The sequence below is a fragment of the Gymnodraco acuticeps genome, unplaced genomic scaffold (assembly GCF_902827175.1).
Source record: "Gymnodraco acuticeps unplaced genomic scaffold, fGymAcu1.1, whole genome shotgun sequence".
In the NCBI taxonomy this organism is placed as follows: domain Eukaryota; kingdom Metazoa; phylum Chordata; class Actinopteri; order Perciformes; family Bathydraconidae; genus Gymnodraco; species Gymnodraco acuticeps.
The window spans coordinates 3,764,718-3,791,897 of NW_022990441.1; the positions used below are offsets into that span (position 1 = coordinate 3,764,718).

A 27,180-nucleotide genomic window follows, 5' to 3' on the forward strand; every position below is an offset into this window, starting at 1 on the left:
GTTATGATCATTACCTTGTCTGATGTCCTTCATCAAAGCTCTCTCTGATGATTCCCCTAGGAAAATAGTCTCCCCCTCCTGACATTTAGTGAGGCCAAATGTACACAATAAGCATTTTAGTCCGTTAAGGTCAAAAGGAAATTCTCGACATCAGACTAAAAGGATCAAATTAAAATGGCCATGCTGTCCAGAAACACAGTTTACATTTTGAAACGGCTTCAGGCATAAAGATGCTTGACATCCTCCGTGTCATTCAGTTTTTGGTCACTGACATAGAATAGGTCGTCTTTCAAATGCCTTAAGTTCAAGCCATGTATTCATTAACAACACAATGAATATCTGCCAACTGAAATGCAACACACAGTTACTTACATTACTGACTAATACTCCTAAATAGCTACTAATTCACTTGCAAATAGTAGTCAACAAAAACATGGTAGAGATTGCAATTTTAGCATATAGCGAAGGGAGTGTGGTAAGTTTAAAAAACAAGACAATGAAATACTAAAGACACCTCAGCATTAGCATTGTTATTATCTGGACCCTGAGTCTGTAATAAGTTTTCATTCATTGGATACAACAGCAGATTTGACAGGGAAAGTTAAGAAGCCTTATTAGAGACTTAAGACAACTTCCAACATGTTTTAATTACAGCATTTTATTTGTCTGGTTGACAGCTGTTTTCTGTGGGAATGAACCTGCTGTACTCTTACTGCAGAGTACTGAACTGCAGACAAAGTTGGCCACGAAAAGCTAACTGCTGGTAAACAGAATAGTGCTGCAGTTTGAAGCTTAAAAGCCAGATGTGTCCCTCATAGTTAACAGTTAGTGGAGCCCAAAACATAGACTTATAATAGTAAATATACTATACTTATCCTGTTTGCAAACATGGTTCCCGTAAGGTTTTTCTTACTTTTCTTCCTGCGACACAGAAGTGGCTAAATTAATCCCTTCCTGCAGGTTTAAATATAAAGCTTTTAGACAAGGCAGGTAATTACATAGCTATTTTAAGCTTAATGAATGAATTGCGACCTACTGTATGACACCTTGTAAAAAGTGATTATATTAGGAGAAATTGCTAACATTAAATCTTACGTGAGGATGTATGGAGGTCACATCTCATCAAAGCATAACAAAGACATGATGAGATAAATCTGAGAAAACGTATGCCATGCGATACAGTTAACGACAATACATCAGCACATACGACCAGTGGACATAGTTAAGTTTTATTATACTGGCATACATCAATGCCTCTGATCAACAGGAACTATAACTCAGCCAGGAAAAGTAGACTTTATAAGACACTTGCTGATCCATCATGACCAATGCTCAAGTGTCCTTGATCTTTATCTTCGTATTTTAAGTAAAGAAAAATGGTCATTAATCATTTCTCCATTACTGAAACTGTCATTCAATAATAGCTGTACAAGTAAAATGTTTTACTGACCATCACTTTGGCTAGGGCGGAAAGAAAGCGTAAAGGGCAGAAAGAGTGTTTTAGCACTTTCTCCACAGGAAGGAAACCCTCGAGAGACCCCCAAAAGGGCACTTTGACCAGTTGGGGGCACCGGGGTGTGGTTGCCCTTGCCAACTACCATAAGTCAACCAGTGCTGTAGAAGCCTGACAATGTGATCACTTTATATGTTTAAAAGAAAATGTCCCCCCAAAAAACTGGTTAGATTTTTCTTTTTGAATGTGTCATGGCACCATTTATTTATTAAAGTTATGCATAACCTTCTAACTTGATCATTGTACATATGTTGAACTTCATGACATTATTAGAATATCAGGCAGTCAGATCAGCAATGCCAACAGCAGCGGAAAGAAGCAGCATTTCTGTCAGGAGCCGATACAGAAGGAGCAGGAGCGCTCACTGTAGAAGAAGGGGAACGGGGCAAAATACCCAAGAGATGAGGAAGCATGACATATAGAGTGTGGGAGGGGATGAATAAGCATGAAAGCTACTGGGCCGGGTGGAAAAACAAAGGAGAAGGATGACACCCATAAGTGTATACAGGGAAAAGAAGAGGGAGAATCACACGCAGAGGAGAAGAGGAGCAGATGAGAGGCAAAGTACCCCTCACAGTGAGGAGGATGAGGAGGAAGGAGGCAGCACGAAAATTCAACAGGACCAGATCAGAGCCTTCAGACTCTTCATTCTAGTTAACACCAACTAGAATTTATCTGAAATTCTAGATTATAACACAATTCAAGAGGTTTTTTTTTAACACAATGGGATCTATCCATCACCAGTGCAACTCTGGCCTCTATCAGTCTGAATATATTCCCGCCACTTCATCAGGGTACGCTAGGCTACTAGGCTAGCGTGCTTGTATGCTAGCGTGCAACCAACACTCACACTAACCCTGTATGACTGAAGCAGGAAAAGCAGCCAAAAAGGTAACACCATGGCCAAAAGCATGCAAGCAATGTGGGAAACACTTTAAAAAAATGAAAAGAAAGAAAATAAATACATCTTGGGATAAAAAAAATCTTAATACATTATCTTAAAATTTTCCTTTTCTTGTTTTGTGTTTCATATATATATATTCTAAACACACATCTTTGTACATTTTGGTATCAGTTCTGTTTCTTGCAGGGAGGTCCGGGGGAAATGGGTGTTAGGTGGTGGAAGGGTGAGGTTTTTGGGGGCAATTCCACTTTCCTGATTGCCTTGTGCTGATGGAGGGGGGGGGGGGTGGGTGGCAGCATCACAAAAAGATGACTCCACCCTTCAAGCGTTTCTGCTCACACTCAGTCTCTCATTCTCTGTGGCATCCGTTGGCGACGAAAAAAAAACTCAGCAGTGAGAGGACAAGCTTATAGGATGTCCAGAAAAGTCCAGGACACAAGAAGTAGCGGTACTTCCTCTTTGGGACCAAAGCCAAAAGCTGTGGTACGGACATCAACTATCTCTTATCTGGGGGGAAAGAAATTAGGCGTAGGATCAGAAAAAGGATGGAAACAGGGAGTTATCCACATATTCAAATCCATTTATTCACATGTTGCCACTGAGCACAAAGTTATATACCTTTGTTTCCATCCATGTCTGCTGCTGACCTCTCTGGCCTTTGGCGTATTACATTATTGTATTTGGCCTCAACGTCCTGGAAGAGAAACCATTCACAGTGAGATCAGACAATTAAAATCCCCACAATGTGGAGTGGATTTATAGGATCATGTGCTGGTGAGTCAGTGACTGTTAAATACCTTCAGATAATTGAGGTTGGCCTGAAGGTTTCTAAGGTGAGACAAGACCTGTCTGCTGAAAGAGGAGAGGCTGCCGGCCTGTGACGCTGAAGAAAACCTCAGGTTGATGCCCGAGTCGGCGGCGCAGCCCTGTGAGGATCTCAGCTGCTTCCCTGTGTTTGATGCCAGGATGTCATCGTCTGTGCTGCTCTCCCCTGGGCCGCCGTACCCCTCCAGGACTAAATACCCTGCTGAGAGATTTCAAAGAAGTCTTTTATTACTAATGCTGTAAAAAAAAAATATGGAGGATCAGGGAAAGAGCACTGAGAAAGCTGCACCTCACAATGACTAAAGGTGGATTTAAAGCTGCGTTCAAAACAACTGTACAGGGATACAGCACACTACAGACTCTCTTGCAGAATGATTGCATCAGCTGGGACGCCATATTGACAATCTGGCAATAATGCACATTCTATGTACAATTTTGCACTAATGTACATTCTCAAATATTGAAGTGACTGTTATTTTGTATATATTGATTATGTTTTTTTATTTAGGTCTTATTTAGATTGTGTGTGTATATATATATATATATATATATATATATATATTTGCACACATATTTGTATATAAATTTGTTTTTATATTCGGGATTGTGGGAAACGGTACTTCGATCTCTCTGTCTGTACACACAAACTGGAAGATTGACAATAAAGTTGACTTTGATATTGGGCCATTGGGATTAAGTGTTAGCCAAACCCTAGGACTACAGGTTTAAAAAAATACACATGTTACTTTACTCCTGCTTTTTGTTTGGCTATATTTCCACCAATAATGTGAGGTGAGGATCCAGGGTATATGCAGGAATCCTGAGGTCAAATGTAAGACCTTTTAAGACCTTTTTCATACATTTTAAGACCTCATCGCCACTTGGAGCTTTAACCGGTTACATTGGCGACACTTTACCTCACATTTACTATATACTGTATTGAACGTCCTTCCTCCTTATCTTCCAACCATTTGGACGCAAACTTGCATTTCCCCATAACGATGTTGTTTAACAACCAGCGTAAACAGGCCTTCGCGCGCTATCAGTCAGTGAGCGTGCGATGTCCTGTTCAGATGACGTCAAATACAACGGTTTGCCATAAATAAACTACACAGAATCACACTACACACCTACGCAATGATTACATTCAGGCACACTGTAGAATACAACCTCTTTGGACAATTTATATATTTAATGAAAACAAGCTACAAAATGTAATACCTTGGAAAATGCCGTTTAATACTTTAAAATATTTTTTTTATTTTCGCTAAATTGATTTATCAACTTTTAATACTTTTTAAGGCTCCGAGGACACCATGGAATCTGCTTCTTCAGTCCATTTAAACCTAGAGCGTACGGATAATGACAAATCATTTGTTCCCGCTGTCCAGGCTCACCATAATCTTCAGGAGAATCAAAGAAGCCCGTGTCTCCAGAGCCCAGGTCCTGAGCGGGGTCCTCTGTCTGGGAGCTGTTCTTTTCTGAGCCGTTGTGGACCATCACCCGCGCTCGGCTGTCCACGGGGGTCCGCAGCGAGGTGGTCCTGAGGAGACGAGCCCCCGTGGAGCGTTTGGTTTGCTCCAAGGCCTCCTGGGACATCAGCTGGGTCACCAACACCTGCTTTAATGCTGCCACTGCCGCAGGTGAGGACAGAGGTTTATGATTTTTATTTTTTAAATAACTTACAATATCACTTTATTTTTGACTGACTGTGCTTACATGTTTTCAGTGCTTCATCTGCTCTGGAGGGAAACATGTTAAACGAGTCTCCTTCTTTGACATTTTCAGCCACTCGGTAAGGAAGCTCTGGGTCCACAAAACCTTCCTCCTCCTCTTCTTCCTCTGCCTTTACTCTCTCAAATGGATTATTGCCTGGTAGAGAACTCGTCACGCTTCTAGGGGCTGGACTGCTCTCTTTATCTGAGGGGGTTTAATAGGAGAAGGATTATCTACACAGTTGAGTAGAGTGGAATATTTAAAGTAATGCAGAGGGAGAGAAATGTTTCCGCAGCTACCTGTGGACTGGGTGCTGCCGGTGGACGTGCGGTCTGCATCTCGACTCAGCCTGGAAACCCCCGCTGTGATGATCTCCACTCCATCCCTCTCCCCACTGGCACACAACAACATCTTATGTAACAAACAAGCTTTGGTCCTGCGTATCATCTGATCAAATTAGAAAGACAACATACTCAGTCTGAGGTAATGGTATGACGCTGTGAGGTTTGACTTTCATGGCATCAGCTCTCTGGGTGATTAGACGCTGCCACCTTGTTCAAGGGGAAAATAATAGAGTTATTAGCCCATTCAACCACTAGAGCAGTACAACTATAAGTGATCAATCTAAAAAGGTACTCATGCTTACGTTTTCTGATCTGAGACTGTGGGCGCCATCAGCTCATAGATCTGGGCTCCGTTTTCTGACATGGACAGGACGAAGAAGGACTTGTGGTCTGGCAACAAAGAGTGTGGATAAGACTTTCTTTAAACCATGTGTACAAAGTACAATAAACCCAAAGAGAGCAACAGTAAAAGGAAATACAGGAGGAAAACAAATATAAATCAGCAAACTAAACTAATTAAGAGAAGTACAATTATCAACTTGCATAGTGCATATGGAGTGATTCTCATACAATCATTTGAAAGGGATATAATAGATGTATCTAATTTTGCCTAAGCCTAATATCCTTAGGCAGTTTGTTCGACAGTAATATATGCCCAGAAAATAATTGGATGTTGTATAGTGAGGGGTTACTGATAATTTTTTTCTGATCAGTGCATATCAACTAATTGTTTTGCCAATTTTGAAGTTGTAAAACAGAAAGTAGGCTGGTGTGAACTGACCTGTTGCCACAGAGCGCACCAGCACAGTGTTGAGTTTGATGATGGGGCTGAAGATGTGTTTGGTGTCTGCCGTGCCGGCCAGGTTTTTACTGTGACACTTCAGGATCAGCCGCTCATCTTGTTTCTGTAGCAGGACCAGAATGTCCTGCAGGAGGAGTGTGTACAACTCTGAAAGGAAACACAGAGGATACTTGGATTTAGTATTTGGTAGAAGTATCTAAATTAAAGTAAATGAATCTCTTATAATGTGCTGATTACAAACCGATAGTTTTGTCCTTGTTCACTTTCCATGACAGCGGTCCCTCATGCACCATGGTTCTCTTGGTTAAATCCAAATTCTGAAGAGGGTAGGACGATAAAGAGTTAAGCTTATCCATGAGGCCATTTCCACATTGCACTCCCTTTGTGCCAAGCGTATATTTCAAACAGCGAGCGTGGGTGTACACCAAGTGAGTGTGCTTAAACTGAAGCTGAGAGGGTCCTGTATATAACTCACCTTTAGCTCAAGGATCATGGGGTTGTCTGTCTGCTTCAGAGAGGAGAGGTCCAATCTTCTCTGATAGTCCTCCAACCTCTAGAGGACAGACGGAGAGAAATAGGAAAGAGGATAAGAAAGCGCTCCTTAAAAAGGGAGCCACTGCCTGGGGAGCAGTACAAAAATAAATTGTGGTGGAGAGGGAAAAAAAAAAGGGAGGACTTAGGATGAGACTGAAGGGGGAGGAAGAGAAAAGTCGAGGGCCTGGTGTGAAAGGGAAAGGAGATTTTAAAAAACATCCTACCTGCTTGTCCTCAGATTCCTTCACAGCCTGGTTGACGTGATTGAGGATCTTTCTGCAGCAGTCTGCCGCCTGCTTCACTTTGTCCTTCTCCACTGTGTTGTCTGAATGACATTCAAAAAAGACGTAAGGCCTCAGTTCTGTGGGGGGCTGTCCGGCAAATTGATATTTCCTCTGTCCATTAACACATCATTGTTCCCAAGAAATATGATAAAGCAGGGGGAATTAAGATCCCATAATAGCTGGTTATAGATTATCATTAGTGCATTCTCTCCGTGTGAGAACTAAATCCGGCCAAGACTAAAATGATGGACCAAATAATGGGACACATTCCCGAAACGCGCACTGCTCGAGGACCATTAAAATGCAAATCTTGCCATTTGTCTCTGTATTTCACTAATAGCTGGCACGTTGCCACAAAGACTTCATTTTTATTCATTTTCTTCCATCTCAAAAGTTCAAATTGTATCTTTTGCTTTTTATAGCATTCAGAATAGGAAAGGCAAACTAGGTATTAATCCATTATTACCCGTTTCCATGGTTACTCCAAGATGAGTCAACTAGTTTCCATATTGAAAACATTGACTCTCAGAATGTAATTGACTTCAGGATCACAGAAAAAAGAGCTGGAAGAAATAATAGAAATCTTCCCAAGCAGGCAGGTTGCAGCAGTGCAGACAAAGTCTAAAACACTAGGCAATAGAAGATGGAATGGAGAGAATAATAATAGTGGTTTGCAAATGCGATTTTTAAAAGTAGATCACAATGTCTCTCCTTGTGACAGGTTCAGTAATTGACTACGTATTTGTGACTGAGTGGAACAGACTTTGAAGTTTTTGAAAAGTAGTTTGTATGAATGCACACATTCCTCCTGCATGATGACGTCAGTAACGGCCCGTCCACACACAGGCATGAAAAAAAAATTTCAAAGCTTCGCCCATTCACTTGAATGGGGTGACGTAGAAGATTTTGAATCTTCGCCGAACTGCATTGTGGGGAGCGGAGCATGGCTTTGCAAGCATCGTGAGCATCAAAAGTTGAGCAATGTTCAACTTTTGATGCTCCCGATGCTTTCGAAGCTGGCATCAGCCAATCAAATCCCGTTTATGCAAATCCCGCCAGTACAAGCGCTAGCCAATCAAACCGCGTGCAAGCTGGGAGAGCCAGACCGCAGTTCATTTCCTCATATTCCAAACGAGAAATTACGGTAGCAAATCATCCGGTTCTTTACGACCAGAACTATTTACCGGGATACAAACCGGAGGAACCAGGCATGGAGGGAGGTGGCAGAGACAGTGGGTGAAACTGGTAGGTTTTCGCCTGTTTGGGGAGTTCATATCCAGTTTACTTCGTTTTAACATTGCTATTGCTTTGTATGTCGGGGGCGGGAGATTCATGTGATAGGTTGTTGGTCGCGTTGCTCGCAAAAAATCGCCAAGCTTCAGACACGCCCAGCATCAAGATTTTTCAAGATTTTTTTCATGCCTGTGTGTGGACGGGCCGTAAGGCTTCATGCGCTTCATGAGCCAGAATAAGGGTCTTATCTGGCAGGTGCTACACTGAATCCATTTATAGTCTATAATGAAGCTGCAGACTTAGTCCAACGTCAGAAAATTAAATAACAATTACGTAATTGCTTAGGCATCAATTCACGGCTTTCGACTTGTGAATATTGACTTGTTTTTCCACTCTTCAGGGAGTCATTTAAACATTGGACTCTGGGAACTTGTAATGACAAATGTTATTCTACACCACAAACAATAAATCAAGAAAATAATCGGTAAACTTAAAAATAATAATCGTGAAAAGAAACCAATCCTACCATTACTTAAAATGCCAAATTTCCCCATGCCATATTTTTGGTTTATTCAAGAGTTGTGTTTTTAATCCTTGTTACATCAAAGACAGTCCGACAGTTTGAATGTGGATTCGATAGTGCATAATAATCGTCACTGCAAGCTGTTGTGAAGGAACTCAGATTAGTAAGGCAACATTTCAGCACCTGTGTACTTGGCGATGTTTTCTAGCAGCAGGGGGTACTTGGTGAGCCGCTGCATCTCCACAGGAATGATGTCTTTAAGCTGCAGTCGGCGACACTGTCTGTTACTCTCTGCCTCCTGCAAAGCAACAATACAAATAAAAAAGAGTTTATGTGAAGTTCAGCTGTCACTTAACAAGATATATCGTTTAACAAGTATACATGGAGAATACGTAAATGTAGCAACAATTTTGAAAGCCTGTAGTCGGTACCTGGACGAAGGAAGTAAAGCGCGAGTCCTTCTTCTGCTTGGTTTTGATGATTTCCAGAGCAAAAGGCTGGTTGCTGCAGAACGTCCCCACCGCCTTCTTGATCTTCTCCTCCTCTCCCCCGCCGAACTGTGACAATCCAACACAAGACGGCACAGGACAGAGACGGTGATCAGTCGATGTGGGTAAGGGTTAGTTGTCATGGAAATGTCTAGTATTTAACCACTACAATGAGAAGAAACTCCCAGAAGGGGGCCAGGCTTACGACCTCGTAGCAGAGACAGCTTAAGTTTGAATGTAGACTAGATCATTGCTCGGACCCTCAGGGGACCGTTTAACCTACTTATCCCCCATTGAGAGATTTTAGACAAGGCTGCCAGCTGATATGCAGGAACTCACATCTAATGCATCACACATGATGTAGAGATGTCAGCCAAATCTGGGGCATGCGCTGACATTACCATTTACTGAGAAACAGGCTTCAATTTCACTCGCTTGCTTCCGCTGTAATTGCTCTGCAGTGTTTTTTTGCAGCATGTCTAAGGTCTTGTTTTTCGGGATTTTGGTATAAGATTTATAGTATTTTATGCTAACTCCTTCTCTAGTATATATAAACTGTACATACATATTTTCAGGTGCACATGACATTTTTTTTAAATGAGCACAATTTAGGCTGAAGAAAGTAATCTATTACCATTCATGTTTTCTTTCTTGCTATGAAGCAATTTTGGGCAACAGTTCAATTTCTTTGTGCAAAATGTATTTTTTCACATCACATCAGTCATCTTGAAAATGTATTCAATATAAGAAAATGTTTGAAAGGGGAAATACAATTTCAGCCAGAGAATTGTACTCACCCAGGAGAGCAAGTCGTCTCCTATCTGATCAATTACCGAAGACTCATTTCTCTTCCGAACAGCTGCCATTTGCTCCAGTATTGAAGCTGAAATTCAAAGGAGAGCACCACATTGACAGTCACTGCGTGTTTGTGAGTCTGCATGTGTGTATATAAGATAACAAAGATGAAGAATACAACATGAAATCGTGAGTACTGTGTGTAATGCTAACTGTTTGTTTTAAAATTCATATTCATATTAAAGGCCTATATTCTTTGATAGATGTCAGGGTGTGTGTGTACCATGCAGCTGTAGAATCTCGTCCAGGTTAGTGAAGATGTTCTTGATGTCTGCAGGAGGCAGGATGGCCTCTTTGGAGAGCTTCTGGTAGAAAACATAGTCCAAAACTCTCAGCATCCTCACATGCGCACGCTCTGTATAGAACAGCTCTGTAGACACAAGGCAAGATGTTAATCCAAGATGGCAGAGCATTTGCACGGCTCAACATGATGAACTATTTGACAGCAACTTGGGTCTGATCCCAACAGCTGCCCCCGCTGCATATCTCCGTCTCCTCCCTTTTACTCATTTTGTATCCTTTGAAAATATATTTGGCTTTAATGAATTGTCAAACAATGTGAAGAGCTAAGCCATGTCCTCACCATTGATGACTTCCTGTCTCTTGATTTCCTGAGGCCTGAGACCTGCTAGGACCTCTCGCCCCACCAGCTGCTGCCAATTGGGAGGGTCGTGCTCTGAGTCCGTTCCCTGGTCGTCCTCGCTCTGAACGTCAGCTGCAAGCAGTCCCTCAAGCCTAGGGCAAGACGGAAAGTCAGCTTTTCATCTGGCTTCTAAAATACCACCACTGCTTATTTTATTAGATATTCATTTTCAAATAGACAGGTGTCCTCACCTTCTTATGGCCTTTGGTGTTCCCTCATGGGCCCTACAACAAATATTAATGGTAAAATGAATGTTAAACATAAATATATTCAATGTAAGGAAGCAGAGGTGTAAATGAGCCTGTAAATGCACCTGTCGCTTTCTCTGTCATCCTCTTGCAGCGGGTCATGGCTGTAAAGGTCAAAGTGCGAGGCAGGGTACGCCAGCCCATCAAGAGGGTCCGTCTGAAGGCCGTCACTCAGCCTGGAGGGGCCTGAGGTCGGAGTCCCGCCTGAGAAACAAGTAACAAGTTAGAAACCATCACTTCCTGACTTTTTATTCAGTTCAACTGTTCAGTAACTCACCCATATCAGCGTCTCTGCTCGTGTCTGAGCTGTAGGTGGCGCTGTTTGGGGACGAGGTGTTGACAGACATTGAGTGTGTGAGTTCAGAACCTTCACTCGATTGGCTGCCTCGCAGACGGCCAGCTTCCATGTGATCAGCTGCCCCAAATGAAGGCTGAGATAACTGTTTCTGCGGCCGGGGGCGACCTTCCAACGCTTTTCCCACTGAAAAAGAGAAAGGCGGAATCACATTTGATAAAGATTTTAAATCGTATCATCGTTTCTATTCAATTCCTTAAAAGTCCTAACTCACCTGATGTTGTTTCAACACGGCTGGGCCGACGCTGAGGTCCAAGGATACTGGGAAATCTGGGTTTCTTCACCTTCTCTTCTCCCTCCTTTTCTGTCTTGATGCTTTTCTGTGTTTTATTAAAACAAGGGAAGTTTCAGGTAGTTGACAAAGAGATGGATAGAGAAAGGCAGAGGCGTATTGTGATAGAAATGTATTGTGACGTTATATTACCTTGATCTTGGGAAGAAAGTTGATCCTGACCCGTTTGGACTCCAGACTGCGAGGTTCCTTGACCCTCACACCAAGGAGCTTCATGTATGTATAGATGACATACTGCATTGTAGTGCTAAATGGAAAATCAAAGTGACAACACTTGAGTTTAGTTGCTACAATTTCAATACAAACCGACAAAACAACAGGATGCAGATATTCGAAGTGTCCATATTGTGACTTGCACCATATGTCATGCCAGTCCTTCTCGTCAGTTTTCTACACAAACCATCTGGGTTGTGCTGTGACCATATGGTGTTTCATACAAGAATTTTCAATCAGTCACACTTTTAAATTATTTAATACAAACACACTGCATAAATTACATGTTTTTTTAAGAGACTGCCTCAGTGTTTAATTTGTAAACTGTAGGGAATGTAGAATGGGGCCTGGATGATACCAATATGTTGTGTGTTCTTGGCGGGAACATCAAAGGCTTTACTTAAAAAATTACTACCATTGACATATATTATTAATTTAACTCAAGATGTTTTAAATAATACATTCAAAGAAGTCTAATGAACTAATAAATAAGTTATTTAAGACACATTACAGACTGTAAATGCAATTTGAGAGGAAATCTACATTTTAAACAACTCAAGGTCAGAACAACTCTGAGAAGTATGAGTTTAACAATCTGTGGGGTGATTTTATGGAATGGTTTGGAGCAGGAGTTCAAACAAAGCACAAGCATAATTCAGTTTAAAAGGATGTACAGAAACACTTTTTGGGAAAACTATGAGAATGAAGAGAGGTGATTGAAGATGAGAAATTATTGTATATGTATAAATGTAAATGTATGTAGGAATAACTTGCATAATGATTTAAAGGACAATCATTGATCAAGTAAGGGGTGGGAATTAATAAGCATTTGCTTCCTCCTACTCCCTTTCGGACACATATGATTTATTATTAATATGAAGACATTTTTAGTTTTTTTGTTGAATATACAAATATTACCATGAATGTGGATAAATACTGTATTATAACAATACGGTATTCTGTTTTTCACATTTGTTATTTGTTATTTTTTAATCTGTTCGAAATAAAGACTGAAAGAAAGAAAGAAAGAAAGAAAGAATGACAACACAGATAGTTTGAAGGGCCATGAAAGCCCCTGAAGTCCTGAGTGATCCCCATCATATGCTTTGAGTTATTATCTCCATATCAATAAACAAAATGCTCCACAATATAGGTGTGCTTACCATCTCTCCTCCTCTGTTGTGTGAGTAGTTAACCTATAAACAATACACAGAAGAAAAGTCTTAATGGCTGAAAATGGTTAAAAACATGAAATATGTGTAAACACTTATCACAAGTCTATATGTGTGTTATGAAACTGTGTGTGTCATGCTACTTACAGGATATCCTCTATCTTGGTGATGATGTTCTCTGCGTATGAACGCTCTCGCTCCAGAGTGACCCGGTCTCTGATTCCCTCTTGGTCCAGTCGGGACAGCTCCACTTCAGCCACGGTGAGGCCCATACTGCGCTTCTGCCTGCATGTGCCAACACGTGAAATACTGGGGTTAGGTGCATAATCCCCTTTTTAACATTTGCTCAATGAGTGAACCACATTCTCAATTGCAGAACCTACCCAGCATAGAAAATAAAAACTTTACCTGAAATCCTCAAGGTTCTTCTGTATTTCAGGGAGCAGAGAGTCCTGCAGCGTTTGAACGTGTTGTCTGTTTATTTCCTCAGGGATCAGTTCTGTCCGCCGCCGGTCTGCAAACACACACACACTAAACTATACTGTACTGCCAAGTCTAAAGGGATTATTTCAAGTGCACACTTAATATGCGCGGTCAAAGTTAAGCAATAGTTTCCAAACCATTAGAGCATTTGATTTCTTAACACCTTAGTTGGGAGTGTGCATGGCTCACAGGACTGTGTAATGAGGATGGCCTCAGATGTACAAAAGCTAAACTAGGTAAATTGCCTATTGAAAATGACAGTGAGCAGACAATCAAATGAAGCACAGCATGAAATACTAACCGAGATCCGTAGAGATGGATTCAGGAACAGCGACTTTCAGATTCTGTAAAATAAATAAATAATAATGTTTTATACTTCAAGAACAAACTGGATTTAAGGTCAATGTCAGTAGAGACAATATATCAAAGCACTCAAGATTATTAAAAATGAAAACACTGTGTTCTGACAAAATGTGGTGAAATGCATTTCATGTGTTCTTGTCAAAATGGAATCAGTGATAACATTTATAGATTATGGATAGAGATATATGTTCCTGTGCAGAACAAAGAGTGTACCAGTGTTGTAGTCAAGTCACCAATTCACGAGTCCAAGTCACTCTCGAGTCCCCACTTTGAGTCCGAGTCACCTAGGGAGTGTCCGAGTCGAGTCATCATTACCTGTGTTCGAGTCGAGTCCAAGTCCGAGTCACCCAAGAAGAGTCCAAGTCAAGTCTGAGTCACAGTCTTCATGTATTAATCTTAGTGGATATGTGTGTTGAAATGCAGCTAACTATATTTCAAATGAGTTACCTTTTATTATATTTGTATGCTAATATTTTCTTATGCTAAAGCTTTCGTCTTGCACTTTTATTTTGATAGTTATAAGATCGGGACTCTTATTTTGAAGGAATTTTACCGGAAATCAATGGACAACGGAGCAGTGTAAACACACATGTATAATGAAGGATAAATGACGAATAAATTAACATATACTAAATAGTTACATTGGGTTTTTAGCACCTGGCTGATAAGGGCACAAGTTCTTATGTTGGTAATGATTGTATAAAAGCAAGGGTGTGCAATAAACAGATACCATCAGTTGGAGAGTCTGGCCATCATTCAGCCGCGGACGCTACAATTATTATAGTGAATGTTTAAATTCTATCAATAAAGATTAAGCCCCAGAAAGCACATGGCTACTTAGCAAGCAAAATGATGACATTCTGCATGTTAAGTAGCCATCTGCTTTCGTGTTATCGGCTGAATCTTTATTTATTGATTAGATCACATTACTTAGATAATAGTGTTCAAGACAGCCTATATGTCTGAACTTGATCCTTCTCTTCAATCCTTTTTCCACATAACGAGCATTTTGCGCTGCTCTTTCCCAATGTGGAAGCAGAATGTGTGAAAGCATACAGCACGATGCGGGGTGTGTCTCTGGACATCTCTAGACTGGAATAGCTGGGCCCAGTAGGTGAACTCGCCTCGCAGGATAGAGGACATCAGACTCCAGAGAAAACTTGCTCGAGTCCGAGTCCAAGTCGGAGCGTCAATGTACAAGTCGAGTCCGAGTCATCGTGGGGCAAACATTCATGAGTTCGAGTCCAAGTCACCGTGCACGAGAATTCACGAGTCCAAGTCCGAGTCGCGTCAATCAGTGCGCGAGTCCGAGTCGAGACACGAGTCCCAAAAATCGGCACTCGAGTCCGAGTCCAGGAGTGTACTCACTGCTCCACCGGCAATGAAGAAGTTGTGGAAGTCCATGAACACCCGTCTGGTTTCTTTGGAGTTGGTCTGCTTGTAGAAGTCAGCATAGAGGTAGCACAGCTGAGGATATAAGATAACAAATAAATAAGTGAGCTGTAGTGTCTGTCAGGGTGCATGAGAACAGGAGGATAACACAGAAAATATTGTGACAGGAGTTGGTCTTACCACAGGAGCAGGGTCGAACTGAGAGAAGACGTGGTGAAGGAACGCTGCGAGGTGGGCGGGACGAGACTTGAGCTGCTCGATGTTGTTAAAGCTGTTACACTGGCCATTCGTCTGGAACAAAATCAATTGAAATCAAACAGTTTGCACTCTGGTTATCTTTGCTGACTTCACATAGGACACAAGTTTGAAAAAAATGTTATTTGCCAAGAAAAATGTATATTAATTTTAAATACATGAATATGCCAGCCATTACAGTATTATGAGTGACAGATATTTAGATTGCTTTGTGGTAGAGTACCTGCTCCTGGTCTGAATCAAAATAGTCGTCCTCAGCTCCAATGATTTGTGAGACAAGGCGAGCGGAAGTGGGACTGCTGACTGTGGTAGGAGACAGAGAGTCCTGGGGAAAAGACGGAGCACATTTAGAACTACTGTTTTCAAAAGAAAACATTTCCATTTAAACATTGATAACCCAACTAAATGTGGGGTTTAGTAGCTCTAAGATAAATTATTAATCAACATAAAATAATAGCCCTATAATGCATGCTGAAAAAAATGCAAATAACACATTTACACCAGTAGAGAGAGTGAAAAAGTGAATTTCTTACGCAGAATTTGCACTAGGTCAATTAGTATATTTACCAAGTCAGTGGTGTCCTCGGCCTCCGGGGAGTGGCAGGAGTTGAAGCTGTTCCTGGCGGTGCTCTTGGGGCTGGGGCAGGATGACCCTCTTTGGTAGAGACTCTCTGGAGATCCAGGCCCGAAAATGCGAGATATCTGAGGAGGGATGTAACACAGCATTAGATTCTGAATCAATGTAAAATGATCAAAATGATTCTCCTAAAAACTACAATACAAGAAAGTATCATAACCGAAGCTAAGCAGGGCTAGTTAAGACTGATTCATCTAAATTAGCATGAGGACATTAATGTATTGCCCTAAAGCTACCTAGTCTCTGAACAAAGGTTTCATGATAAGTTCAGTGATACATTTAAATGATGTTGGATAGTAGTGGTGACTAGGGCTGCACTATTTATCTAAATGTTAACAAAATTGGAAAATGGAGTACTGTGGTGTCCCGGTCTACAATATTATACAGGCTTTTGGTGCAGATCCTCTAAAAAAAAAATCAATAGTACGTTTTCAATGATATTGAGAATTAGGTATTAGGTATTGCCCTGATTAACCCCTTAAATATTGTGAATAATATCGCAATTTCAATAGCAGTCATAATGATTGCAGTTAGTTATTTTTCCAAATGGTACAGCCCTGGTGCTGACGACTTACAGGAGAGTTTCTCCAGGACAGCTCTGTGCTGTAGTCTCCCTTAGAGGCGGGAGTGTGCTCCCTCTCATCGTCTGCATCACCACCTGGAACAGCCTCCTACGGATTTGTGTAAACACAGAATGTGTTATTTATTATGAACAACCTTATTACACACAACATGGCTACATTCGTAATAAGTACTGAATGTTTTAAATGTATGAGTAATTTGTGGTAATCTCATAAAACATAAATAAAATGGTGGGAGCAGACTCATATGCTGACATGCATAACACAAGGTTTACTGTAAATAAAATAAGCTGTCACACAGACACAAAAGAGTGGCTTCCCACAGAGAAAGCCTAATCCTCTGAAAAGATTAGGATTATTGATTGTCTGGAGCCAACCCTAAACGGACTACCCTAAATTATACTGCCTAGATGTTGCTGGTTAATCACTGTCCCCAACTACTCTTTTCTGTATGCAGGTACATGGAGGAAGGTAGTTAGAGCGGGGGGGTATTGGCTTTACCTGTGATGCCCCACTGGCCTTGAGGATCTGCCCCTGCAGCTGAGGAATGTGCTTCTTAACTTCCTGGATGTCTTTCAGTAGTTTGGGGGAGGGGTTCCTGCTGTACTCCTCCTTCATGGCCTTTACAACAAGATGATGGAAATCAACAAGCCATCAGGACCAGAAGTATCTCATTATTTGTAAACAATCAGGTTGGTAAACATATGCCATATATGGTCTCTGGTCATAAACGTGGGATGTTTTGGAAAACACTGCCTCAATTCTCAGTCCACCACATGAATACAGCGGTCTTATCACACACACTGCTTGTCTCCTACCCAAAGCAATGTTCTATTTAAAGATGGATGAGAGCAGAGCCTTTCATTTTCAACACAGACAATAACAGACAGCATTCCTCAATAGGTGTTAGATATGAAAGGATGAAAATCACCTTGCTGTTGCAAACACCTACCAAGAAAAACAGTGTTACAAATTAGAAAGCCAGTAAGTGGCAGTGATTGTTATGCTAACCTGCAGCTCCTGCTGCTCTTTGGAGAGCATCCTTTGCAGCATGTCAACCTTCTGGTTGCAGACGCTGCTATTTTCATCCTTTGGGGAAAAAACAAAAAAAGGAAAGTTAAAAAGCATTTGGAAGAATTGTGCATTAGAATAGGTATCCAAGCAATTTTTTTTATATAGGTAATCCGATTGCATTTTAAAAACATTTGAAAGAAAGGATGAGTTATAGAGATTCACTGAAAGAAAGAGAAATATAACCCAGGTGAAAATCCCCAAGATGAAGGAGGATGAAGAAGGGAGGCAAGAGATAGAAATAGGGTGAAAGAAGTAACTGATGGTTACCCATGGTGACTGGGTGGAGGAGAGGCGGTCCAGAGGACTGTAGGGGCGTTCTGTTGCTGGGGAGTTTGGAGAAGAAATACTAACGCCCAACATTTCAGACTCTGCTTCAGACAAGGGGATCTGGGCGAGCCCCGGAGGACGCCCCAATACTGTGAGGGCCACATAGGAGCCGGCTAGGATGAAGAAATCAAAGCAAAGTGTCAGTTTTACTTAAAGGTTTATTTAAATGTGGCTTTTGCTGAAACACAGACAAAGATACTTACATTTGATTAGCTTAACCACCTCTATGTGATTAGAATGTGTAACAAGGGTCCCGTTAACCTGGAAGACAGCAATGGTACCATCAGGAGAATTCAAAAAACGAATTCCAAAACCTTATGATTTCACTTTGACATCAGATTACATCCAGAGTGTATACACTGAGAGACCAGCGGGTGGCAGTCTAGAGCCTCTGCATTGGCCTTGTACAGTCACTTTAGCAGTTTAAAGACATTGAGGCAGAGAACACAATACCTTGATGATCCTGTCTCCTGTCTGAACACCGGCCCGCATAGCAGCCCCATCTGGCAAGCACAGGAGAAAGAGTGTTAAGGAGAAGATGGGTAGTAAATAGAACCATTAAAAGAATGAAATGGATAGAGGGGATAACACACAAGACACACAGGATAATAATGCTTCATGATGCAACTGTTGATATTTCTGCCCAGTGAATACATCATACAGCACTGACAGGGCAGATGTCGCAAAGTGACTATTTGAGTGCTATTTTGAAAGACCATAACAGTGGTTATATTATGAGAAGGACCTGTTTCACAGCTCCACCCAAAACAAAGGGATTTACGCACGAGACAGGTTATTATGAGATCAACGTCTGACTCTGTAGTCAGCAGCACACAGCTGAGTTCTACTAATACACTACTTACACTGAACAAAAATATAAACGCAACACTTTTGTTTTTGCTCCCATTTTTCACGAGATGAACTCAAAGATCTAAAACATTTTCTATATACACAAAATAACCAGTTCTCTCAAATATTGTTCACAAATCTGAAAAAATCTGTGATAGTGAGCACTTCTCCTTTGCCGAGATAATCCATCCCACCTCACAGGTGTGGCATATCAAGATGCTGATTAGACAGCATGATTATTGCACAGGTGTGCCTTAGGCTGGCCACAATAAAAGGCCACTCTGAAACGTGCAGTTTTGCTTTATTGGGGGGGTCTGGGGGGGTCCGAAAACCAGTCAGTATCTGGTGTGAGGGGTAGGGGTAGGGTTAGGGTAATGTTGTGAATCGAGTGGCCTGTGTTCGTCGTCCATAACATACGCCTGCCCATACCATAACCCCACCACCACCATGGGCCACTCGATTCACAACATTACCCTAACCCTAACCCTACCCCTCACACCAGATACTTACTGGTTTTCAGACCCCCCCAGACCCCCCCAATAAAGCAAAACTGCACGTTTCAGAGTGGCCTTTTATTGTGGCCAGCCTAAGGCACACCTGTGCAATAATCATGCTGTCTAATCAGCATCTTGATATGCCACACCTGTGAGGTGGGATGGATTATCTCGGCAAAGGAGAAGTGCTCACTATCACAGATTTTTTCAGATTTGTGAACAATATTTGAGATAAATGGTTATTCTGTGTATATAGAAAATGTTTTAGATCTTTGAGTTCATCTCATGAAAAATGGGAGCAAGTGTTGCGTTTATATTTTTGTTCAGTGTATAATGTGCATTTTGGGCCCTGAGTGTTATCAATTGTTTTAACTGGTGTCACTAAAATAAGGGAAATTATCTAGTTTGATCACTTGGACTAAAAGTAAAAGTATTAACTGGAGCAGCTGCAGCAAGTGCTACAGATATTTGGTTTACTTTGTTGGTATAAATTATTCAGATGAAACTAAGTAGACTGCTCTTTGTGTTGAGTCAGTGACAAAAGCACAAATGGGGAGCCGTACAGGGATAGTCTAACACTGCCAAGCATGGATGACTGTGCAACAAAGGTCCTCGATCAGCTCCTTCCTCTTCTCTCTCCCACTACATTGGGTGTAATGTTTTTTGTGACCTGATAACAGCCCTCATCATCCTCTGCAGACAGTGAAAGACTGCTGGGGCCCACATAAGTATCCTGCAACGTCTTCTCTTTAGAAGACAACATGATAAAGCTTCAGCTACTGTGAAACTACTGAGGAGGAAATACACAGGGAATGGCTTCACTTCTCTAAGTAAGTGCCAGAGTGGGGATGGTTGCCGAGTCCCAATTACCCCTCACAGCTGTGAGTTCAGAGCCAACTACCATGACAGTTTGATGTCAGTGCATGAAGGTGGAGTCCACATCTATATTGCGAGCACTTAGACCAGAAGTAGTCGTTGTAACAACATATTTTTCTTCGTCCTTTTAAGTTCGGGACCTAACCTTACCTTCTTTGACAAGCTGCACAAACACTGGGTTGTCACCGCTGACAGTGAGCCCAAAGCCATTTTCATCTTTCTGGATGATTACACATCGCTGGACCAGACCTGCAAGTGAGACAGAAAGACATAACAGTCTTTTAAAAGGATCAGGAAGTCACAGAAGGAAATGTACTTCACTCACTGGCACCAGTATATCAAATAAAACTAAACTTTAGCTTACATTCCCAACAGTTGTTTTAAATAAACTGAAACATTTATTGTAAAACAATTCCAATTCCATATTCTGAGGTGGTTTAAGTGCTAGATATCTCAAAGGATAGATTCAAACTTTCTAAAGTCTATTCTAAAACAATACGCACATGCCTGTGTGTACTTCAATATAATTATTGATCTCTATTTGTTGTTCCTTCTGTCCTACTGACCTTCAATATATGTTTCACTTGTACTGAATTTGCTTTAGGAAGGGATCTTTTTGCAGCCAGTAAGGACATGAGGAACATTTACAGTGCCCCATGATGCATTCAATGTACGTGCATATGGTCATGCGAGTATTGTTTTAAGGGTGAACATGTGAAAAATGTCCTGTAACATATCAGCACATGACCCATCTTGTGTTTAGGATTCTTGTCAGGATAGCATGACAACATCGTCCCACGATTTGAGCATGTGCATCAAATAAAACATTTCTCAGGGAGCCTTTAGGTATTTTGGACACATTTAAAAAGAGTTTCTCATTCTTTACTGCCTCATTTTGGAACATGATACCAAAAATAATAATGATGATGGGCCTTCTGTGTGAAGATATGTTTTGGTTGTAGTCTCACAAGCCAGAAGGAGGAACGTTACTTTTCAGGTTTTGTTATGAGGTGTAGCGAAAACAGATTAGAGCTTATCTAATGTCTGGCTGACACTGACTAGACTTAGAAAACAGTACAGACAAAAGACCACACAATCCATAGAAGGCAAATCCTGAAAAATACGTTGTCTCATGATCTCATGAACAAGTAGTAAGAACACTTTGCAATAAGAGCAAGTCATCTGTAAACCTCTATACAATGCAGGATTTACAAGTAACCCACAATGAGTGAGGTGACCCTTGAACTGGTTTCTTGTGCAGAATCAAGCAGAGAGGTGAGTCGATCGATAAGGCAGTGCTGGGGTGGGGGTTGGAGAGTGGAAGGAACAGGAGCTAATACATGGAGGTTAGGGGAGGCAAAGGCCCCAGGCTGGGGGGAGGGGTGTGGAGAGAGGGTTAGGTAGAGCTGAGGGAGCAGGGGGAAGGGAAAGGGGGAGAGGGCAGGGGTGTCAGGGAAACAGATGAAGACATATGGGTTAAAGAGCTTATGTGAATGTGCCTCTCGATGTTGATCTTTGCCTCTATTCTAACAGTATTTCAGAGGTCTTTGGGTGGTGTTTATAAACCAGGAGCAGTGCTGACAGATCTCTGATCATGTTAATCCATCAAAGGTAATGCATTATTCAGCAGTTTGACTGATCTGTAATCGCACCACTAGCTGAATAGGAAATGTACTCTAGAGAATACACTGACCTTTAAAAGTTATAGCTTCCTTCTTTTTGTGTTTGAGGGGCTTAAGATTTTCTAAGTTGTAAGAATATCGCACACAAAGGTCAGTTATTTCCTCAAAGTTAAAAGTCTGCTTAAAGACATTTCAGAGGTTCAAGTGCCGAACCCAAAAGAGATAACTGGTTCAAACAGAGAACTATTATCCTTTGTTGAGTATGAAACTAAAGAGTTATCTTGATCAACTGTGTACTAGACAGAAATTAGACATCAGCGGAAACAGGTCCTTCCCGAAAGCTCCCTTCAGATTTGCTTTGTGAGACCAGGCACCTGATTAAAGTAGTTCTGTTGGGAACCAATTCAAATGAAATAAATTATCAATATCTGTCTCTATGTTAGGACAGTTGTTGTGAAAATGTTGTCACGTAAACTAACACCCGAGCTTCTAGTGTGATGAGGCTCCGTAATGATCCTGTTGAGGTGGATTATTTTCAAGGGCCGCTTTGATTTACTCTAGAAAGCAAGTCCCTGTAAGCTTGAAAGTATTATTTTCTGTGTGATCTTAACTTCTAAAACCATTTGCATGATCACTTAACTGACATTTTACATCAATATTAGGACATGGCTCAAGTATGGGATTATGGTTTATCGTAAACTATGTATCCTAGTAATCCAAAATCTTTGCTTTTAAGTAGTGAAAGTGACCTTTTCTCACGGTGGAAATAGGTACTAAAAATCATTTGATTGAGGTAAAAATTGTATTTAAGATGTATTTTGGCAAAAATATATACAAATAATTGATTAAACTCATGAATGTACAGTGGAATTAAAGTGGTTTTGATAGTAGAAAAAAAACAAAAACAAGGAGGACTAGACACTATGAATGCCTCACACTGGCTTTAGCCAATGCAATCTGGAGAATGATGAAATTATCAAAATAAATCTAGATTTTTTTTTAAAGGCATGATGCTAAATATTCCCTTCTTACAGCTTCTTAATATGTATGATGAACTGCTTTTCTTTATCTTGAATGATAGTGAACTATTTAATTACAGTTGATGAAGTGTGAATAAAAAAAGACACTACATTTAAGATGCCACATTGCCACAAAATGTAACAGGACTTACGAAACCATTCTCTGATTATAGTAGACCAAACAAGTGGCAGATGGACTGATAATGTAAATAATTGTTAGTTAGTTACGGCAGTCAAACGACATTCCATAAGGTGTGAGCTGCCAGAGAGGTGCAGAAAACCTCTCATGTCAGTTTCCAGAAACAGTCTGGATGATTACTCCATGATAAACTGTGTATTTCCCCGTTTATACAATATATTTATCTATCCGTTAAGATGATCTCTCATCACTAATTTTGTGACCAACCTAACCCATGCAAGACAGACCTTTGAGCATGCACTTAAGTATTATAATGAATAAACATATATGAAATAAAAGCAACTACTTATATTTCACTGTGATTTAAACAAAACATCTAGTGGCAATTTCACAGCACGATCTGAAGCATGTTTAGATGCAGCTGTCACAGCAGCCAATCCAACAGGAGCATCTTACCACAGGACTCAGGCTTCCCCTCTGCTAGCACACTGCTGCTGCCACTCTTCTGCACCACCAGAGCTTCTGCTCACAGCCCCCACCACGCAGACCACAGCGCAGACAGCACAGCAGCAAACAAACACATACATACACACAAACAGAACGAAAACCAACACAAGGAAAGGAAACACAAAACAGGAAAGAGAAAATTATGAGGGAGAAACAATCATGGGAGAAGAAAAATTAAACAAACAAAAAGGTAGTTTAATAAAACATAATGATCTAGACAGGCAGGAGTGCAGACACTAGAAATAAACTAGCTTGTTTTTTGTTGAAAGTACCATTTTTTAAATACCTCCCCTCCTATAGGGGTCACTCTAACAATCTATTGCGGCTACAATTACAGGGTCCACAATTTCATCCAACTTTGTATCCTGCATTAAAATAATGACCTTGATTGGTTTGAGTGAATACATTTTAAATTGCAACAGAACCTTTAAATAAAATCAACATTTTCAGTCCTTGATATCTGAACATATTATAATAATACTTATATGAATGGAATTGAGTCTTTGATTAAGGGCACCATTATGGTCAAACAGCAATGTCTTTAAGTAAGAAGAAGACAGTGGAATTGCATTTTCTGGTCTGTCAACAACAACAAAAGGTTATATTATTTACAAGTTGTGTCAACAGAGCTGATGATAAAAATAAACTAAATAAAGTTGCAGCTTATAATAAAAAGGAAGGATATTTTAGTATAAGTATTGCCTTTTAAAAAGGTAATAAATAACCTAATTACTGCACATGATTCCTTTGTAAACAAGGGAATCTCAAGAGTCAGCGTAAACATCAGTTTCCGCAGCATCTCACTACTCCTGCCCATCCCTAATAAACTCAAACCGTTTTGAAATGATGACAGAGCAGTGCATTCAGGAGAAAATCTGCAAAAAAGACAGTGAAAGAGTTTGTCCAGAAAACTAGAAGGGAAAGATAGTAGCACCATGCAGGCATGCAAAAGGCCATGACAAGAAATGATCATCTAGGAAGCACGTAAAGATTTAGGTTTCAGTTAAATGAAGATTTCTATGTTTTTACTTAAAACTTGAACAGTTTAATAACTGCATCAGTCCAAACATAGACAACCATCAGAAATAGGTGGAAAGCATATTTTACTGCGAGGCTACACATAGACAGGCCAAAAGTGCATGTATTGTGTAACCACTGAAAGAGCACATCTTGTCTATGTTGCGTTGCATCACACAGAGATAAGCCACCATGTGGCGCAGAGCATTTTCCATTTGGTTGGAATACAGAAGCTTCAGTCATATCTCTAATCAAACTGCCCTGATTGCTGACAAACACCACAGGGATTGTCCCCATATCAAACCAGTCTGTTTCTGAACTCTGAAGATCTCACCCTGCAATAAACTCAGAGCCCGAGTGCATAACAGGCTTAGTGGCTTTTTTGTGCCCTTCAAGAATGCTTTGAGACCACCCAACTTTGAACATATAAAACCCTCAGTGCACTGCATTATGTAGAACTACAAAAATCCACGAGGACTTTAACATGCAGCTGTAGATTTGTAGGTCCCATTATCAAACATGTCTTTGATTATTGGTTTAAAATCCACAGCATGTAATGCCAGAGTGAACTGGGATAATGCAGTGTAATGAGGATTTCATCATGAAAACATAGTATAGTGTCCATTAGTTGAATCAACACACAAAGAAAGACAATATCAAATAATGATTTCAAATCAGACCACTCAAGTCAAATGAATGTAGTAGTTTTTAAAGAGAGCACAAGGCATAGAGCAAGACATCACACACACACACACACACACACACACACACACACCACCGTTCACCTTCCCAGCATGCCTTGTGCATAAGACAAACCATCATCAGCACAATTGTTGTCAGAGACTTGGTTTGTATGTGTGTTTATAAAGAGAGGGATAGAAAAAGAGAGAGATATGTGTGAGAGGAAGAGAAAGAAGATAATGTGTCAGATAAAGTGATGCATAGAGATAGAGGAACAGGATGGAATGACACAGAGTTAAAGAGAAAGAGTGAATTAGAAAAACAGAAGAGCAGTGTGAGCCTGAAACAGAAAGTGGGATGTTACCTGTAGGGTCAAACTCATTGGAGGGAAGTGAGGTTTTGTCACTTTTGGGTTTCTTGTCCGGGGGGTGGTCTTTACTGAGAATGCTGCTGGATCTAGAGGGAGAGAAAACCCATGAGAAACGGGTGCCAACATGTTGGATTTTACCCAGTGTGTGTATTGTCACTGCATCTTGCTCTACTGCGACCCTGCATGTGCCTAAGATGCAGGCAAGTGAAGGTTCAGGAGGAATTACAGAAACAGCAATTGTTCGCATTTTGAATAATGTGGCAAGAGGAACTCCTAGTGTATGAATCGTGGCAAGTGTGTCTACTGTATAATGTGACAGCCAGAGAGGACGTGGAGTGCCCAGGGAGCAAGGCCAGAGAAAGGACGCTCCTCAGAGGAGGCGCTACAAAACCAGACTCCGGCTGAACCTCAGGAGGCTCTGTATGGCTGCCTCTGCCTATAGCGGCCCCAACTGTGAAAGGCCACTGTTCTGTTCACAGTGAAAGGCAGTGATGGACCGCCCTCAGAAGAGGGACCCCTTTGTCCCTCACTCTCTGTGTGTTTGTGTGTGTGAGTGTGAGGGAGGGGGGGTAGAGCGAGGGTATGTTTGGTCCAAGCTCTGAAGACTTCTGTGTTGCAGCACAGCAGTTCCTAGTAAAAACCTGCCTCATTTCCTTCATCTGGAGCTCTGTGCCTGAACTTCTGGTGTATACGTGCGTGTGTGTGTGTGTGTGTGTGTGTGTGTGTGTGTGTGTGTGTGTGTGTGTGTGTCCGTCCGTCCGTCCACAGGACTACCTTTCCATAAACATGCATACATATTTGCAATACAAAATAAAGATTCTTACCTGTTTGCTTTCTTGGGAAACCTGTAAGATAAAAGAGAAAGTTCATCAGTATCTAAAAGAAAGGAACTTATAAGACAACACACTTTATAAAGCAAAGAAAAGCTGAGCTCTTCATGCCTATATGAAGGATGAAAAACAAGATGTCAAGCTGACAGCTTCCGCTCAGACGCATATAGTGGTAAACATGATAATCCTGATCAAACCAGAGTTCTTCGGCTGCAGATTAAAGCCTTTTCCAGGTCAAATGTTCGCTGCCTCTCAGATCTCAGTTGTGTGTGTGTGTGTGAGTGTGTGTGTGTGTGTGTGTGTGTGTGTGTGTGTGTGTGTGTCATGATTGACTTCCTCACAGACATCATGACTTGACTGTAATAATCCTATAGTCACATCCATGGCCTGTTTCCCTTCGAGGCAGCTCGCCCTGAGACCGATTACTGCCTCAGAGTGATGCACTGATGAAATCATTTACAGACACTGTCAGCACCATATTGGAAAAGAACATGTTTTCCAGGAGGCTAGTGATTTTTTTTCATTGATTTGCTGTTAGGCAGGAGCAAATAGAGAACACAGATTTACAATTTAGATTGAAGGAGATACTACACTGTTAATTAATTTTCCTAGAGTCCTAAGGTAGTACAGACAGGAATAATCAATTCTACATTCATGAGTTAAAGCCTCCATCCTCTCTTTTGGGCTGGACAGAGTATTAGCATGTGTGGGTGTTAGCTT

The 27,180-nt window shown here is 41.1% G+C and overlaps 1 protein-coding gene across 4 annotated transcripts in view; it reads right to left on the reverse strand.

The window, feature by feature from the left end:
- Positions 1–1,213: 1,213 nt before the first annotated feature.
- arhgef12a (Rho guanine nucleotide exchange factor (GEF) 12a) overlaps positions 1,214–27,180 on the reverse strand; it is a 43,270-nt gene continuing 17,303 nt past the window's right edge. The window contains exons 2-41 of one of the 4 annotated variants that reach the window (XM_034225466.1): positions 26,455–26,475; positions 25,625–25,716; positions 23,512–23,577; positions 20,426–20,524; positions 18,510–18,559; positions 18,260–18,317; positions 17,997–18,169; positions 17,667–17,744; positions 17,157–17,276; positions 16,650–16,745; positions 16,005–16,139; positions 15,661–15,762; positions 15,363–15,473; positions 15,159–15,257; positions 13,729–13,771; positions 13,353–13,458; positions 13,092–13,229; positions 12,936–12,968; positions 11,692–11,806; positions 11,482–11,587; positions 11,190–11,393; positions 10,978–11,116; positions 10,856–10,888; positions 10,605–10,756; positions 10,245–10,391; positions 9,964–10,049; positions 9,110–9,235; positions 8,862–8,976; positions 6,863–6,963; positions 6,580–6,657; positions 6,346–6,421; positions 6,084–6,251; positions 5,605–5,692; positions 5,432–5,509; positions 5,258–5,352; positions 4,962–5,162; positions 4,640–4,876; positions 3,215–3,441; positions 3,036–3,111; positions 1,214–2,924 (exon numbers count right to left, since the gene is read on the reverse strand). In XM_034225466.1, coding sequence (XP_034081357.1) covers positions 2,914–2,924; positions 3,036–3,111; positions 3,215–3,441; positions 4,640–4,876; positions 4,962–5,162; positions 5,258–5,352; positions 5,432–5,509; positions 5,605–5,692; positions 6,084–6,251; positions 6,346–6,421; positions 6,580–6,657; positions 6,863–6,963; positions 8,862–8,976; positions 9,110–9,235; positions 9,964–10,049; positions 10,245–10,391; positions 10,605–10,756; positions 10,856–10,888; positions 10,978–11,116; positions 11,190–11,393; positions 11,482–11,587; positions 11,692–11,806; positions 12,936–12,968; positions 13,092–13,229; positions 13,353–13,458; positions 13,729–13,771; positions 15,159–15,257; positions 15,363–15,473; positions 15,661–15,762; positions 16,005–16,139; positions 16,650–16,745; positions 17,157–17,276; positions 17,667–17,744; positions 17,997–18,169; positions 18,260–18,317; positions 18,510–18,559; positions 20,426–20,524; positions 23,512–23,577; positions 25,625–25,716; positions 26,455–26,475 — 4,279 coding nt within the window. In that variant the 3' untranslated portion in view covers positions 1,214–2,913. Of the gene's footprint in view, positions 2,925–3,035; positions 3,112–3,214; positions 3,445–4,639; positions 4,877–4,961; positions 5,163–5,257; positions 5,353–5,431; positions 5,510–5,604; positions 5,693–6,083; positions 6,252–6,345; positions 6,422–6,579; positions 6,658–6,862; positions 6,964–8,861; positions 8,977–9,109; positions 9,236–9,963; positions 10,050–10,244; positions 10,392–10,604; positions 10,757–10,855; positions 10,889–10,977; positions 11,117–11,189; positions 11,394–11,481; positions 11,588–11,691; positions 11,807–12,935; positions 12,969–13,091; positions 13,230–13,352; positions 13,459–13,728; positions 13,772–15,158; positions 15,258–15,362; positions 15,474–15,660; positions 15,763–16,004; positions 16,140–16,649; positions 16,746–17,156; positions 17,277–17,666; positions 17,745–17,996; positions 18,170–18,259; positions 18,318–18,509; positions 18,560–20,425; positions 20,525–23,511; positions 23,578–25,624; positions 25,717–26,454; positions 26,476–27,180 lie in introns of all 4 variants that reach the window. The other 3 variants (XM_034225465.1, XM_034225467.1, XM_034225468.1) reach the window with 3 other exon arrangements.